At 44.3% G+C, this 17,423-nt stretch overlaps 1 protein-coding gene and 1 pseudogene across 1 annotated transcript; one reads left to right on the top strand and one right to left on the bottom strand.

The window, feature by feature from the left end:
- Nucleotides 1-160: 160 nt before the first annotated feature.
- Nucleotides 161-2,298, bottom strand: Clmp (CXADR like membrane protein). Its single transcript, XM_051156233.1, has 2 exons — nt 2,163-2,298; nt 161-1,096 (listed from the first exon to the last, which is right to left on the bottom strand). Exons 1-2 carry the CDS (start codon nt 2,285-2,287, stop codon nt 796-798), a joined length of 426 nt encoding a protein of 141 aa, XP_051012190.1. The 5' UTR covers nt 2,288-2,298; the 3' UTR covers nt 161-795.
- Nucleotides 2,299-6,151: 3,853 nt separating this feature from the next.
- LOC127198825 (uncharacterized) lies at nt 6,152-6,271 on the top strand (annotated as a pseudogene).
- The last annotated feature ends 11,152 nt before the right edge of the window (nt 6,272-17,423 follow it).

Genomic DNA, 17,423 nt, shown 5'->3' with positions numbered 1-17,423 from the left:
GAGCCGGAAATGCCCCAGGGTATACTTCTGATATCTGTTGGCGGTCCTTGGAACGTCAAACTGGGAAGCTCTTCACCGAATCTTGTCCCCGTCTTGGTCAGACTCCTTCCTTAGCTATTATTTTAGGGTCCCACGGAAATAGGAAGATTGGTTGAGGATAAGGTAAGAGAAAAATAGCTTTTCTCTGTCTCCCACCATTTCAAATTAATGTTCAAACCTTATGACTCGTGAAATCAAGTCAAGGTAGAAAAAAAAGTTTCTTTTTTTTTTTTTTTTTTTTAATTGAGTTTCTTAGAAGCAGTTCTCCCAGTACATGCTGCAGATAGGTATATTATAAGGCGTGGGCTTCTGTTTTGACTATCTGAATAATCACACTAATCCAATAAATTTGCAGAAATGAATAGAAAATTGATCTACGAGATTCTCGTTTCTTTCTGACTGTGGTGACTTGCAACATCCTAGGTAAGATGTCTTAGGTGTATGCAGCCTCACCTTTCCCTTGTTTTCACCACAAGTCCCCATCAGCAAAATAAATTTGGGCTCCCTCCTCCCCTCCAGTCTGTCTGAAGGCGCAGCCAAGTGCCTTTGGAGGTGGATGGTTGGCCTCCGTTCTCGTCCTTTTGTTTGTTTGGTGTCCTATAAGGAAGGTGCTCATCGGTACTGGTCCATGCCATGTCTGCAGCTATTTAAGTGAGCTCTTATCTGGCTGAAGGGCTGGTGTGGCTGGTGAACGAGCTCCAATGGCTAGGCTAAGATCCCGACTTCCGGAAAAGCGCAACATAAGTCCTCTCTACATCACACAGTTTGGAAGGCTTTGCTCTGGCTGGGGACTGTGCTGAGTGTGGTTTCTGCTTTGGTCAGGGTCGCATGGTGGGCTTTCTTTGGTTCAGAACATCTCAATTCTGGTCCTATTAGGCTGTATGTCTGGGTGGCCAGCCCCGGCTGTGGCGCTGCCTCACTGGACAGTGTCCTCTGGCTTCTCGAGGCACTATTCCCTGTGGACCGGGTGGAGGAAGAGCCAGAGCGCGAACTCCTGGAGCCTGAGGAGGAGGAGCTAGGCTTCACAAGGCGAGCCCTGGGGGCTTCAGCGTCTTCCCTGAAAGGGAAGAACGAACAGACAGCAAAGATCAACTTGGGTACCGCTAGGGGTGCGATGGCTCTCATTAAAGTTGCTTCCTCCTGAGAATCTTCAGGAAATTCTGCAAGCCATAAATCCCCAAGGCACTGAGCACTCCCGCCTTTCCTAAGACTTAATGCTCAGTGTAGGAAAATGTATGTTGTGCGACTGCCAGAGGTCCAGCCATTTGCACGAGGATACAGCTCAACATGAGATGGTCTGGATAGGATTGCCTTGATTTGGGGGTTTGTGTACATAAATGCTTCCATCTCCTGTGGGCTATACCATCCTTTATTATTTACCCTTTTTATGTGGAAATGGATCAGAAGTTGAGAATTATGCTGGTTGAGTGTTAGCATGATGTAAGCTAGCAAAGAGGGAACCTCAACTGGGAAAATGTCTGCATCAGACTGGCCTGTTGGCAAGACCATAGGGCATTTTCTGGATTAATGAAGGCTGTCAGAGGGTGCAGCTCACTGTGGGTGGGGCCACCCCTGGGCGGGTGATGCTGGGTTCTATAAGAAAGCAGGCTGAACAATCTATAAGGAGCAAGTTAGTGAGCAGCACCTCTTCATGCCTTCTGCTTCAGTTGTCACCCCCAGGTTCCTGCCTTGAGTTACTGCCCTGGCTTCCCTCTGTAATGGCTGTAAGCTATAAGGGGAAAGAAATCCTTTTCTCCCCAAACTGCTTTTGGTCATGATTTTTTTTGTTGTTGTTGTTTTTGTTTGTTTGTTGGTTGGTTGGTTGGTTGGTGCTGGAGATCAAACCTAGGGCCTTAGATATATGCTAGGCAACTGCTTTCCCACTTTCCCACTGAGCTGTATCCCCAGCCCACTGGCTGTGATGTTTTATCATAGCAGCAGAAAACAAGCCAGGACAAGGACTGTTTCATAATAAAGTGAATCATACCTTCTGTCTGCAGACTGTGACTTCCTATTGCCAGAAGAGCTTAATAGCACAGAGGAAATGAGGGCTATGTGTATTGACTAGTTACTCTGGAACTGGCCTGTAAAGGGAGGGAGTCTGTACAAACAGGGAAGCTTACCGAATTTCATTAGGCCTGTCTTCTTCCTCATATCTCTCTTTGCTTTTCCTTCGGATCAGCAGCCATATCAACAGGAAGATGAGCAGGGCTCCAGCCACTATGCCCGTCACTGCTCCTGCCATCATGCCGATGCTCTGCACATCTGTTTCCTCGGAAGCACAGACAGAAGTCAAAAGTAAGCTAGGAGCCTCAAAAAAGAAGACCCTGGACAGGACAGGAAGGCTTCGGGCACCGCACCCCGTGACCCTCTTGTGTTGTGGGACGTGAAGCTCTAGTTGCTGAACCACTTTACACTTAGTTTGCTCAGATTTTAGCGACTAAGTCTGGCTTGGTTCACATGATAAAGTGGGCTGGGAAAGTTATTTGTGTCATGTTAAACTTTTTTTTTAACCCCAATAGACTACCTCTGGGTGATCATCAAGCTCCGCCTACTCCCCTTTCCCTAACTTATAACTGGTTATGAGCCACCATGTGGTTGCTGGGAATTGAACTCAGGACCTCTGGAAAAGCAGTCAGGGCTTTTAACTGCTGAGCCATCTCTCTAGCCCTCCAACTTTCCTTTTCTACCGGCAAAATAAAATAAAATATGACCTACAGCATAGGATTCTCTGTGTGGCTGTTGCTGGCTCTCAAACTCAAAATGCAAGGTACATTTTGACTTATACATTAGTAACATATATGCTGTCATTTGGCTACGACATCTGCTAAATAGTATTATTAGTCCCCACCATAAGCCAGGCAGTTCTAGGTATGGTAAAGATCGATAAGAGTTCTTCTGTTTTTAGCCGGGCGTGGTGGCGCACGCCTTTAATCCCAGCACTCGGGAGGCAGAGGCAGGCGGATCGCTGTGAGTTCGAGGCCAGCCTGGTCTACAAAGTGAGTCCAGGATGGCCAAGGCTACACAGAGAAACCCAGTCTCGAAAAAAAACCAAAAAAAAAAAAAGAGTTCTTCTGTTTTTGAGTTTGTATTTCACAAAATGAAAAAACAATAAATAATAGATACGAGTAATTTGTGACAGTAGATATGTGAGGGCAAAAATGGATCCCTGGCGATTTGAAAGGAGAGTAGAGGAATAGAGTTTCAGTTTGGGCAAGCAGGACTTTGATGAAGTGGTGCTTGAGTTGAGGCACAAATGACAGGACTGTCTTATGGTGAACTAGAGATGGAGTGGTCACTCTTGGCAGAAGCGATAGTGTGTGTCATGACCGTGAGTCAGCCTGGTGCACAGTGAGCAAGGGAAAGTGCAGGGAGACGAAGACACAGCGACAGGAAGGGACCAGTTCCCATGGGGTCTAACAGGCCACACAACCATTTTATCATAGAGACAACAGAAGAGTTACATGGTTCAAGTTACATTTAAGAATGCACACTGTAACTGTCCTGGGGGAGATGGAATGTTTCAAGAGGACAAAAGGAAGCAAGGGTCTGAGCTAGGATGCTTCCAACAGTGCAAGCTGGGCATGATGGTGAGTGGGCTAGGCTGGACCTAATGTGCACAGAAGCAGGTACAAAGATACGGCTTCTATTTTGGAAGTGTTGGCAACAGAAAGTAGTTTACTCTTGTCCTGATAATCTTTACAAATTACATGGCCTGTTACTATAAAATTTTATCTTTTGTCTAGTTTCCCCCCTCAGACAGGATCTTGGGTGGCTTTGAACTCACTATGTAGATCAGGCTGTCCTCACATTTACAGAAATCCTTCTGCTTCTCCCTTCCAAGTGCCGGAGTTAAAGGTGTGTACCACCATGCCTAGGTTTTGTTTTGTTTTTATTTTGTTGTTGTTTTTGTTTGGTGTGGCTTGTTTTTTTTTTCTTTTTTTAAAAATATATTTATTTATTGTATATGAGTGTTTTATCTGCGGAAGAGGGCATCAGATCACATTATAGATGGGTGTGAGCCATCATGTGGTTGCTGGGAATTGAACTCAGGACCCCTGGAAGAGCAGGTGGCGGTGCTCTTAACCACTGAGCCATCTCTCCAGCCCTTGGCTTGGTTTTTCAAACCGGGATTTTTCTGTGTAGCCCTGGCTGTCCTGGAATTTACTTTGTAGACTAGGCTGGCCTTGAACTCAGATATTCAACTGCCTCTGTTTCATAAGTTCTGGAACTAAAGGCATGTGCAACCACCACCTGGATAAAACAAGTGTGTGTGTGTGTGTGTGTGTGTGTGTGTGTGTGTGTGTGTGTGTGTGTGTTTGAGACAGGGCCTTGATTTATAGCCCAGAATGACTTTGAGTCCTTGATTACTCCTGACTGCAAGTATGAGCTTCCAAGGAAGGGAGGGGGATGGAGGAAGAGGGGGAGAGAGAGAGAAAGAGAGAAAGTTCCTTGACAATATTAACATTCACCCACCCACTATATCTGATTAATGAAAATTGTATTGCTCTAGAATCTTCTCAAACCTTCCCAGTGTTCTTTTCTACTCCTGGTTATATTCAGAGCTGTTCCTCAGTCTTTCTCAGCTCAGCTCCCATTTGCACATACAAATAAACTCATTCGTCATCTCTGGTATTTGGAAGAGATTAAATACTGTGATTAAACTCTGGCATTTTAGAGCCGGCTTTCCAGAATTACACATGGTGAATTTCATGCTAATTGAAAGAAGGTGGGCCCAGCATCTCTGAGTTGGAGGCCAGCCTGGTCTATGGAGTTCCAGGACAGTCAGGGCTACATGGAGTAACACTGCCTCAAAAACAAAACAAAACAAAACAAACAACAAGAGGAGAAGAAAGAAATAACTAATCTGTGCATTACAGTCCAGACAGCTAAGGTAAACACACACACACACACACACACACACACACACACACACACACACACACACGTTTCACATAACCAGAGCCCTATAAAACAGGGGTTGTCTCATTTTACAGCCTCAGAAAGGCTAGTTTGCTTAAGGATTTCAGTGTTAATAATTCTTTTTGTTTTTTGTTTTTTGTTTTTTCAAGACAGGGTTTCTCTGTGTAACAGCTCTGACTGTCCTGGAACTCGCTCTGTAGTCCAGGCCGGCCAGAACTCACGGAGATCTGCCTGCATCTGCCTCCCAAGTGCTGGGATTAAACGTTAAACTCTAGCAGTGTGACAGGAAGCCTGTGTTCTACACAAGACACCAACTACGACACTGCTCACGTCACTCTAGTAGTACATCTTCCTGGACTTTGTCGTCAGGAAACTTTTACAAAGGTGCTGCCACCCTGTTGTCAGGGAGCAAAAACCCCAAACTAGCTCCAGAGGTTATGGCCGACGGAATCTAACAGGACTTCCTGCACAGCATTCACAGGTAACATTTGTGGGTAATCTTCTAGAATGCTAAAGTTAGAACGCATTCTTACTAGCGCATCCATGAAAAGCTGACCAGATGGAGTAGTCCCTTAGCTAACAGACTTTTTCAATTATTTAAAAATAACTACCATAGGGACCAAAGAGTGGTTAAGAATGCTGGCTTCCCCCCGCCCCCCTCCCCAGCCCCACCAGAGGACTTGGGTTCAATTCCTAGCAGCCACATGGAGACTCACAATTGACTCTTAACTCCAGTTCCAGGGGATCTGACACTCTATTCTGATCTCCTTTGGCACCAAGCAGGAACAAGGTGCACAGACATTCATGCCTACAAAACACCCATATATACAAAAAAAAAAAAAAAAAAAAAAAAAAAAGCAAGAAAGAGAATAGTAAGGTTTTCTTTGCTGTTGTTTTGTTTACTTGCTCCCCCACAGGGTTTCTGCGTGTAGTCTTGGCTGTCTTGGACTTGCTTTATAGACTGGGCTGGCCTCGAACTCACAGCAATCTGCCTGCCTCTGCCTCCGGAATGCTGCCACTAAAATGCACCACCTCGCCCGAATGAAAATAGTAGATTTTGTATTAGATAATTGCTTAAATATTATAGTGAGTTTTAGTGTGTGTGTGTTTATAGTGAGTTTTAGTGTGTGTGTGTGTGTGTGTGTGACATGTGTGCATGCTTTGTGTGTTCTCACATCTCTGCAGGCCGATAGCTTCTCGTCCTTTTGGCTAAGATCAAGTGTAGTATCTGTAGAGACCAGAAGATGGTGTCAGATCCCCTTGGGATCTGGAGTTACAGGCAGTTGTGGGTGCTAGGAACCAAACCTCTGTCCTCTGCAAGAGCAGCAAGTGCTCTTAACCAATGAGCGATCTCTCGCACCCCATAGCAAGCTTTAACACACTTCGGATGTTAAGTGCGCAAGCGGAACCACAGTCAGATTTGGTTTTTTTTCACAAGGAAAAAAATCTTACAACTTCTTTTCTTCCAGAGACTGATAATGTTGATTAGAATCTGGGCCTCGTTGGTGTGTGGCTTAATTTGCAGTGTCTTGGAGCCTAAACCAGACTTCAGCTTCTCATATCAAGGTGGTAGAACAACCCTAGCCTTGCAGTTGGATTCCCAATACCCAGTGTACACCGCTGAAGAAAGCAGCACGTCTCAGCAAGGGAGGATCCGTAAGGGCAAGTGGGTCCCTGAACTTTCCTTTTCTCCTGTCACTCACCCACACCCAAATGACTTAAAGGGCTGCAGCATGCTCATCTGTTCCGCCTTCACTCATGTTTTTCTTTACATGATCTATGAGTCTTGAGTTTGTCTTGCCAGGAGGATGTCTTTGCAATTCCACCAGAGCTGAAGACCAGTGTGGCCCGACCTCCCTTCCTGTATACCTGGCATCCTTCACGCTAGGGGTGGAAAGGTATTGAAGGACAAGAAATCACCCACGTGGAAATCACCCATGTCATCCATGGTGCGTGTCCCTCCCCAAGACCAGCTAGTTAGTAGCCTCCCTTAAAAGGGTTTAATTGGTTTTGAATGTAAGCATATGGTAGGTAAACATTCAAGGGGAACAAAGGTAAACAGTAAAGTAAATCTTCTTTACTGCCCTTTTACGGGTAATTCATTGCACACGCGTTTCTTGTGCCACACTGGATTTACGGTTTGGCTAGATACAGACTGTCAGGGCAGATGTTGGTTTTGCACAGATTTCAGACAGCACTGCTCCGTTCGTGTGGTTGATACTTAGTCCTGACTGTCAAGTTGCTTGGTGGAGGAATGCCTGGGAGATGAGTAAAGCATAGCTCTAGGTATGTCTGTGAAGGCATTTTCAGAGGGGCACTTCCTGAATATGGATGTGTGAGCGGTACCATTCCTACTGGCTGGAAACAGGACTCCCCCGACCCCATCTTGTCTTCCAGGAGGTGAGGCCTGGGCCACAGGCTTCCGCTGCTAGGATGCTCTGCCTCAGCATAGGCACAGAATCACTGGAGCCAGCCATTTTTAGGCTCTTCTCTTCGTCTCTGGAGTTGTAACATTTCACTGTGGCTCTCAGGGTGGCTTTTCTGGTTTGGTTTTTAAATTCATTTGTTGTCCTGCCGCTTAACATGAAGACTTGTCTCGTGTACCACGAAATAACATTATGCTACTTCAAAACAATTCTGCACAACTTCTCTGTGTAGAACTTGTTCAGATGTCAGGCCTCCTTGCCTGATCTAATTTTCATGTCTTTTTTGCTCATGTTGTTCCACTGAGTGGTCCCAAGGATTTTCCTGAGGGCTCTCTTGGGAAGCATCATAAGAAAGCCTTTAAATTGGCCATTCAGATACCAGATCTATTTTTTCCCAGATTGGGTAACCTTCAGTACATTCCTTTTTTTAAATTGTTGTAGCTTAGTTTTCTCAGCTATGAGGTGGGGGGAAATAACTGTACAGAATCTATGGGCATTAAATAAAAATTAAAGCTGAGTGTGATGACACACACCTTTAATCCCAGCAGGTGGATCTCTATGAGTTTGAGGCCAACTCCATACACACACACACACACACACACACACACACACACACACACCATATTATGAGAATTCAGTTAGTTTAAATACACTTCTGATATGTCATAAATGTTCAATAAATATTGCTACTATTGTTGTTATTACCTGATCTTCTTAAATAACATCCTACTCCTTAATGATTCATCCCCTTTATGTTTCTGGAATGTTAACTAGTGCTCCTTGCATGTTTTTCTCTTTATTTGGAAGTTTGGGAAGAGAGAAGAAGCAATAAACCTGACCAATGGTGCTGTGAATGCATGGGAGTTGGTCCATGCTGGGTCTCTCTGTAGACCTTTTCATTGTAGAGTTCGTCTGTTTTGTTTTAAGATTTATTTGTTTATTATGTATACAATTTTGTGTCTGTATGTACAACCAGACGCCAGTAGAGGGCACCAGATCTCATTGTAGATGCCTGTGAGCCACCATGTGGTTGTTGGGAATTGAACTCAGGACCCCTGGAAGAACAGCCAGTGCTCTTAACCTCTGAGCCATGTCTCCAGCCCCATCGTAGAGTTTCTAAATGGCAGTGTCTATGATTCTTTTTGTCGTTGTTGTTTTGTTTTGTTTTGTTTTTGGGGAGAGACTGCTTTCCTCTGATGCTGTTGCATTTGTTCACACAATTCTTTTTTTCTTTTTCTTTTTCTTTTTTATTGAGCCAGTGTCTCAGGAAGCATAAGCTAGACTTGAATTTGTTAGATGCCTGAGGATGGCCCTGAACTCCCGATCCTCCTACCTCTGCCTCTCAAGTGCTCTGATTACTTCCTGGCTTGTGACACTACACCTAGCACTGCCCAGAGAGTTTTAAATCAGCTGTCTGTCGGTGAAAGGTGGGTGAGGACTGTTGGTGACGTCTGAACCATGGATGCATAGAGCAGCCGAGAGGAAATGTCTACAGACACTGGCTTTGCTTACAGGCTAGCCTGCTTTGTCCCTGACACCTCTGAGTCTCACTTCCTAAACTCCCCTACTGGGCTAACAGAGGGTTTGGGGCATCTCTCTGTGGAGGGTGTAGACACAGAAACTTAGACATCTAACTATCCCACACTCTTTTTGCGCCAAGCCTCATGTGGTCCAGGCTGGCTTTAAACTTCTAATCCCCAGCTCCATCTCCTAAACCCTGGGATTATGGAAACCACCACACTCTTGTTTACTATACTTTTAAAAGTAGATCCTCTACCCCCAGCTGTTAGCTCATCTCTCTGCTGTACCCAGGTAGATTCCTGCCATGGGCTGGCTTGTTCCCATAAGTACTGTGTCGTCATGTGCTGAACTCTAGCGTCAGTTGTCTCTCTCCTGTATGCTCTCATCTGCTAATCCTTGCTGACATCGCTCCTCTCCTGTTATTTTCTTCCCCATTCTTTTGTCCTTGGGGACGAGTGTCCGTTTCGTTCCTTTGTTGGCATCTTAATGGAAGTTGGGAGAAGAAATAGAAAAGCACTTATGTCCGACCCACTGCTACCTACAGGAAGTGATTTGGAGGGGAGGCATGTAGGCATCTCCGAATCTGTCTGTGACTTTTTATCCTCCCATTTCCTGCTTTGACAGTCATCTTTGCTGAGTTCAGTGCCTGCACTGCCAGAATGCTTGCTGTAGAGCTGCCCAACTCTGCAGCACAGAGGACAGTCCTTGGAGAAAAGGACAGCCGGTCCTTGTGCTCAGCAGTTCCTTTTGGAATCCTGGGTGGTCACACTCAGGCTGGAAACCATTCTGTCCCAACACCCTCTGCTCAGCATCAGACAAAAGGAGAAAGAGGCCCCGTTTCCCATTAGGCTCTACTTCTCCACAGAACCTGCCTGAGAGAAGGTATTGGCAGCACTAAAAGCAAGTCTCAACCAAAATGAGAAAACTGCTAATCACTTTCCTAGTTAGTCAGTCAGTCAGTCAGTCAGTCAGTCAGTCATCAGTCTATTTTGTTTTTCAAGATAGAGTCTTGCTATATGGCTCATGCTGGCCTCAAACTGATCATCTTCCTGCCTCAGTCTCCTACATTTATTTAATTATAAGACAAAGTCTCAATATGAGGTCCAGGCTAGCCTTGAACTCCTGGATTCAAGTGATCCTTCTGCCTCAATCTCCTAAACTGGCAGAGCTGGCACTACTGTGCCTAGCTTAGCTAACTCCTCACCCAGTGCTGGGATCTGACCCATGCACTCACCAATGCGCTATGGTTTTTACCTAAAACACCTTACAAGAAAAACTGGGTGGATTTTTAAATTTCCCTTTCTCTTTCTTCTTTCTCTCTAGGCTCTCACTTCCTTTTCTTTTCTTTTCTTTCAGTTTAGCAGGTTCTCTGAGCTTAAGGTCTTTTTGGTTCAGACTGGGGAAGATGAACGAAGGCTTTTCAGAGGTTAAGGAAATACAGAAATCCCCTGGATACGCTATCACTGCAGTGTAAAGGAAGCCTTGCTCTGCCCAGCGCAGCGCTTTCTCAGTTTTCTTTTGCTGTGTCTGCAGTTTGCAAACCCTTCTAGAGCCTGAGGTCTGCTTAGGAAAAATATTTGTTTAAATCTTCCTTTTTTTCCCCTTCTTCTCTGTGGTCTTTAAAAACCACTATGGTTTTTAGTCTTGTAATCAGCTTTTCTGGCCATATCACATTTGCCTCCAGCTGTGACCTTTCTGGGGTCATGAACTCTGCAGAACTCTAGGAGACAGCTGATGTTTCTGTGCATTAGAAATTGGTAGGAAGGCCAGAGAGGGGATACAGGCACACACAGACAAATGTCTTGGCCCTTAGTTCCCGTACCAGCCAGTGAGTCAGCAACTGGACCATATGCTGCTTTCCAGCATCATTCTGGGATTCTGTTTAAGACACAAGCAAGATTGACATGTGGTTCCCTTCTGCTTGCCCTCATGGAGCATCCAATAGAGTTGTAAGACTTATGGGAGAAGCCATAAACCTTGTTAGACAGCAAAAGACTGGTACCACTTTGAAGGCCAGGGGAGCCTGTGGGAGATGATAATGAATGAATAGGGAAATCAAGGGAGGAAGCAAGACTTCCACTACAAAGGACCATGGCATTTCAGAAGCTAGGATGAGTGACAGATGAAGGGTAACAGTAAAGTCACAGGAGCAAGAGTGAGTGCTGGATGTTTGGTCAGGAGTGAGCTGATCAGTCAAGGCTGGATTACAGGGGAAAGAAGAACCAAGGAGGAGAGAGTGAGCTATTTGAGGGGGACTTAGCAACAGAACCTCTTAGAAAAAAAAGGGGAGCTGGCCTTGAAGAATAGCCACTCTGTCTGTCTGTCTCTGTCTCTTGTCTCTCTGTCCCTCTCTGTCTCTGTGTCTCTCTGTCTCTCTCTCTCTCTGTCTCTGTCTCTCTCTCTGTCTCTGTCTCTGTCTCTCTCTCTCTCTCTCACACAGTTATTTTTGGTTTAGCAGGAAGCCTCTTTTTCTATGATTTTCCATCTGAGTGGTTTACCATTCCTTGAGACTGCGGCAGACACAGGTAGACATCTATTTCTGCCCTCCTGCTGCTGCAAGCCCTCTTGTCACTCCAGGTGGGATGTAGAGTCACAGGTGAGTGAACTGAGCTGAAAGGAGATCTGGATAGATTTCACCTAGGAGACAGGGCCTGTCTGGTTGCTGATGCTAAAGGGGCCAAGTCTCCCCTCCCCTCCCTGAATTGTGGCTCAGTAATAATCTCTCTCTCTCTCTCTCTCTCTCTCTCTCTCTCTCTCTCTCTCTCTCTCTCTGTGCTTTGAGACAAGAACCAATCTGATAGCCCAGGATGGCCTTGAACTCATGATATTTTTAAGATATCTAGCCCTGTCTTTTTTGTTTGCTTGTTTTGTTTTGTTTTGAGACAGGGTTTTTCTGTGTAACCTTGACTGTCCTGGACTCACTTTGTAGACCAGGCCAGTTTCGGTCCTGTCCCAAGCAACAACAAACAAACAAAAGCAGTGTGATAGGACCACCTAAATTTACAGAGTGATTACATAATCTGTATGTGGTGGTTTGAATGACAATGGCCCCCAGAAGCTCAGATTTTGAATGCTTAGTCAGCAGGGAATGGAACTGTTTGAAAGGATGAGAAAGGTTAGGAGGTGTGGCCTTGTTGGAGAAAGTGTGTCACTGGGGGTGGGGGTGGAGGTTTCAGAAACCCATGCCAGGCCAGGCTCAGTGTCTCTTCTCTCTCTCTCTCTCTCTCTCTCTCTCTCTCTCTCTCTCTCTCTCTCTCTCTCTCTCTGCCTGCAGATCAGGATTTAGCCCTCAGCTGCTACTCCAGCTCTGTCATGTCACTCCATGATGACAGTGGATTAATCCTCTGAAACTGTCACCAACCCCACAATTAAACTCTTTCTTTTATAAGAAGAGTTACCTTGTGGGGCATGAGGGTACACACCTATAATCCCAGCACTCAGGGAGGGAGAGGCAGGTGGATAGCTGTAAATTCAAGACCAGCCTGATCCACAAATCCAGTCCAGGACAGCCAACCAAGACTACACAGAAAAACCCTGTCTTGAAAACCCAAAAAAGGTCATGTGGTCTCTTCACAGCAATAGAACAGTGATTAAGACACTGTGTAATTAAAGAATAAAAACAAAACAAAAGGCACTGTGTAATTAATATTCTCTGGGAGTGTCATTTTTCTGAATGGTCAGCAAGTAAAACAATTTTGCCTTTCTTTCCTTTTTTTTTTTTTTTTTTTTTAAAGATTTATTTATTTATTATGTATACAGTGCTCTGCCTGCATGTACACCTGCACACCAGAAGAGGGAACCAGATCTCATGATAGATGGTTGTGAGCCACCATGCGGTTGCTGGGAATTGAACTCAGGACCTTTGGAAGAGCAGACGGTGCTCTTAACCGCTGAGCCATCTCTCCAGCCCAATTCTGTCTTTCTTTCTTTCTCTCCTTTTCTAGCTAGGGTTTCTCTATGTAGTCCTGAAACTTTGCCTGTTAGATCTACCTCTGATGGGATTCAAGGTGTATGCCACCACACCTAGCTCAATTTCTTGTATTTAAAAAATACAAAATAGAGAGATGGGTAAGCAAGATGGCTCTGTGGGTGAAGATACTTGCTGCCAAGCCTGAGGATCTAAGTTTAACCCCCATGCCAAGAGAAAACCAGCTACAAGTTGTTCCCTTATTGCCACATGTGCACTTTAGGCATACACATGCTTAGGCAAATATGTATGTTTGTGTATATGTATAATATATATATATTTCACATGAATTTTTAAAGTAGTGCATCCTTGGGTCTGGAGAAATGGCTCGCTGGTTAAGAGTGCTTAGTATTCCTGCAGAGGGCCTAATTTCAATCTTCAGCATTCACAGCAGGTGGCTCATAACCTCTTGTAACTCTAGTTCCAGGGGGACCTGACACCTTTGGCCTCCAACAGTACCTGTATATACATACACGTGCCCACACACAAAACAAACAAGAAAAGAAAAAGAAAAAAAGAAAGGAAGAAAAGAAATTTGTGCTTATTTCATACTGTTCTGAGCTATGTTCTCAATCCTCAGTAAAGATGTGTGCTCCTCTGCCTTAAAGGAACACTTTGAGTCAGGAATGGTGGTGCACACACATGCCTTTAATCCCAACACTTGGACGGCAGAAGCAAGTGGATCTCTGTGAGTTCAAGGCCAGTCTAGTTTATATAGGAAGGTCCAGGCCAGCTAGTACTATACTGTAAAACCCTGTTTGTATGTCTCCCAAGGGGGCCGGGGTGGGGGATGGAGAGATGGCTCAATGGTTAAGAGTACTGGCTGCTCTTTCAGAGGACATAGGTTCGATTCCCAGCACCAATTTCAAGGGCTCTGACTCTGACAGCACCAGGTATACAAATGACACACAGATAGAGATGCAGGCAAGATACCCATATACATAAAATAAAGCAAGCATTTGTTGAAAATTGTAAGAAAAAAAAATTAAAGGATCACTTTGGTGAAGAAGTTTGCAAAGCAGTGTCTTACTTAACAACCTCTAGTGGCCACAGGACTGTGGGCTGGATCCAGGGGCAGCTCCTGAAACTTTCTGGTTCTAGCTACTTGGCCAGGCTCCAGGCATGCGCACACTGTCCTTACCCTCTTCAGCAGGACTAAGCATACCTTAAACATGCCAATGATCAACCATGCACTGAGCACTTATGCTGGGTTGGGCATCTCCAAGACACACTCCTGTCCATGGCCATGTACATGTTGCTATTTAGTATCCCTCCTCCTCCTTCTCTTTTTTCCTCCTTTTCTTTTTTTAGATAGGGTCTCTCTACAGAGCCCTGGCCATCCTGCAACTCACAGAGATCCACCTGCCTCTGCCTTCCAAGTACTGGAATTAAATGCATACGCCACCATCTCTGGCTTTACCTCACCTTCTTGAGTTAGACAGTTTCTTCTGTCTAGGCTTTTGCCAGAAGAACACGCTTTCTTTTTTATCTACGTCTTTACAATTCTTTACAATTACAACTCTTCACAGTCCGCCCCTCCTCTTTCTCTGTCTCTTCTTTTTTCTTTTGAGACAGGGCCAGGCTGGTTTTGAACTCCTGGTTCTCCTTCCTCCATCTTCTAAATCCTTTCCCCATTTTCTTTCTCCAATTACACAGTAAGCTCCCCGGGCAGGGGCACTTCTCACATGTACCTCTGTATTTGTACAACGCTTGTCAACACTAGGCATCAGTGAATATAAGCTGACCTGACTAATTTTCAGAGGGACATGCAAATTGCCTAGAAAGCTCATCTGAAAGCATTAGTTATCTTATTCACTCATCTCTTTGTCAATTAATTGAATATCAACGTTCTATTCTTGAAGTTATTATGAAGACAATAGCTAAGAAAAATAGATCTAGTCTCTTCTCTTATAAAGCTTACAATCAAAGGAGAACCTAAAAATAAAAGAAAAATACCTAACTATAAATATTCAGTTATATCGACCAAAATAGATTAAAAATAATAAAATGCTAGCTGTGTAAGTGACAAATTCTCTATGGGAAAAGTATAGAAAGTTATGAGCAAAAAACTTAACTTTAAGTATTTAATTATATCGAATAGGATAGATTAAAAATAATCAAATACTAGCTGTATAAATTTGACAAATTCTCTATGGGAAAAGTATAGAAAGTTGTGAATATATAATTCTATCCTTGAATACAGTGATGACTTTTTCCTGTGCTAGGGATCAACACCAGGGCTTTAACATGTTGGACAAACACTACATCTGAGCTACATCCCTGGTCCGTCAGGCCCTTCTTGAACTGTATCTTTGTATTGCCCCATGTCTGTGATAACCACTTCTTCTCTGTAGTGATAAGCAAGCCTTACCCATAGGAGAAGGTGAGCTAACAGGCAGGCATTCTCTTCAACTTTAGACACAGAGCCCAAATTGCCAGGAGCAGAGAAACCAATTCTTTTTTTTTTTTTTTTTTTTTTTTTTTTGCATTATTTTTATTTCATTGTTTCATGTGTATGAGTATTTGCCTGTATGTAGGTCTGTGTACATCGTGCATACAAGGCCCACTGAGGACAGAAGAGAACACTGGGTCCCCTGGAACCGGAGGTAGAGATGTTGTGAGCTGCCATATGGGTGCTAGGAGTGGAACCTGGATGCTCTGAAAGAGCAGCAAGGGCTCTTACCTGCTGAGCCAGTCTTTCAGAAACTAGAAGAGTGAGAGTCGTTCTCAACACATTTCAGTCCCTATAATCCTAAGCCTAAACCAAAGGTGCCAGGCACAGAAAAAAGAAGCTTCCGACCAATGCCCCTCACGAACATAGAAACGATCAAAAATTAATGTGATCTGCTCCAGCATCCAACACTGGCAACGACTTTAACCTCAGTACTCGGAAGGCAGAAGATGGCTGATCTCTGTGAGTTTGAGGCCTGCATGGGCTACATAGCAAGTTCCAGGCAGCCTTGTCTCAAAATTAAAATAAAATAAGGAAAAGCATTTAACAAATGCTACACATGTTCATTATCTTTAAAAACTTTCAGAGGCTGGAGAGCCATCTTTACCCCACTCGCACCCTAGTTTCTCTGTGTGGCCTTGGCTGTCCCCACTTTATAGACCAGGCTGGCCTGGAACTCACAGAGATCCACCTGCCTCTGCCTCCCCGAGTGCTGGGATTAAAGTCGTGCACCACCACATCTGGCTTCACACAATATCTTCAAAAAAATTATCAGTAAACCAAAAAAAAAAAAAAAAAAAAAAGGGGTGGAATTTCTTAAAAGAAAACAATAAAATGGGCAGTTAAAAAATGGAAAAAATTAATTTAATAATTATTTACATGAAATTGAATTATAAAGATTTGATCTTTAAGAACACCAAATCTTAAGGTGCACAAGCACAGCAAGACTTCTCACAGAACGGGTATGCTGATGGCTAGCTTTGTGGAGAACTTGCTAAAACCTCCAGGGGTATAACTTAATCCTTACAACAACCGTATAAGATAGCTGATAAGTAAGTTTTGGTTTTGGTTTTTTTGGGTTTTTTTTGTTTTTTCGAGACAAGATTTCTCTGTGTAGCCTTGGCTGTTCTGGACTAACTTTGTAGACCAGGCTGGCCTCGAACTCACAGCGATCCGCCTGCCTCTGCCTCCTGAGTGCTGGGATTAAAGGCGTGCACCACCACCACCTGGTTGATAGGTAAGTTTTTATCCCCATTTTACAGATGATAATACTAAGGTTTAGGGAATACAAAGTGGCCACGCATATATAGCTGGATGGTGTAGTTTCTATTTTAATACCAGGTCTGTGTCATTTGGAGATTGGGTCCTTAGCTGTTCAGTAGTACCTGTTATCCAACCAGATTACCCTATAAACCAGATAGCCTAGCAGCAAAGTGCATCCATGCAAGTTAATAGTACAGCTGGGCTAGGAGCCAGGTCTCTTCCTCTCGACGACGCGCTGTCTTTGCTTTTAGAAGCTATTACTTTGCCGTCTAATCCTCCTACCCCTTCCTTTTAACCAAGCACTCATTTTTCTTTCTTGGAAGTTCCAGTCCTGAAATACTAGAGAAATAAATATAACTTATAGAGCCAAGGACTGAAATTCATCTCCTGCTGTGTTTAGCATTCAAAACCACCAAGCCACAGGGGAGCCTGCCCACTCTAAGAAAAGAACATTCTAAAGCAGGACTTGGTGCCATTCTCTCTTCCTAGGAATGCAGATGGTGTGAAGGACTAAAATATTAGAGGGAGGAGAAGGTGGGGAGTAGGGGTGGAGCTGAGAGACTACAAGGTCTTCACTGCAAGGTTCTTCTCTGTCAGAAGCACTAGACTCTGGGCTCTGTGCAGGAGACCAGGGGATGCAACTATCCCATGAGGCTTTGAGATAATCTGTCTTCTTCTGGACAAGGGTTAGCTCCTGTCATCTTCATTTTACCAGAGACTTTTTTTTTTTTTTAAACTCTCTGAGAAGTGGACCCCTGGGAACCAAGACTCCAGAGTCCTGTCCTGCTCTCTGGACAGGAATTGGCAACATTGAGAAAGGAAGCAAAAAAAT

Source organism: Acomys russatus, chromosome 14, assembly GCF_903995435.1.
Source record: "Acomys russatus chromosome 14, mAcoRus1.1, whole genome shotgun sequence".
In the NCBI taxonomy this organism is placed as follows: Eukaryota; Metazoa; Chordata; class Mammalia; order Rodentia; family Muridae; genus Acomys; species Acomys russatus.
The sequence above is the reverse complement of the archived record's forward strand: the minus strand, read 5'-3'. Positions and strand labels throughout refer to the sequence as shown.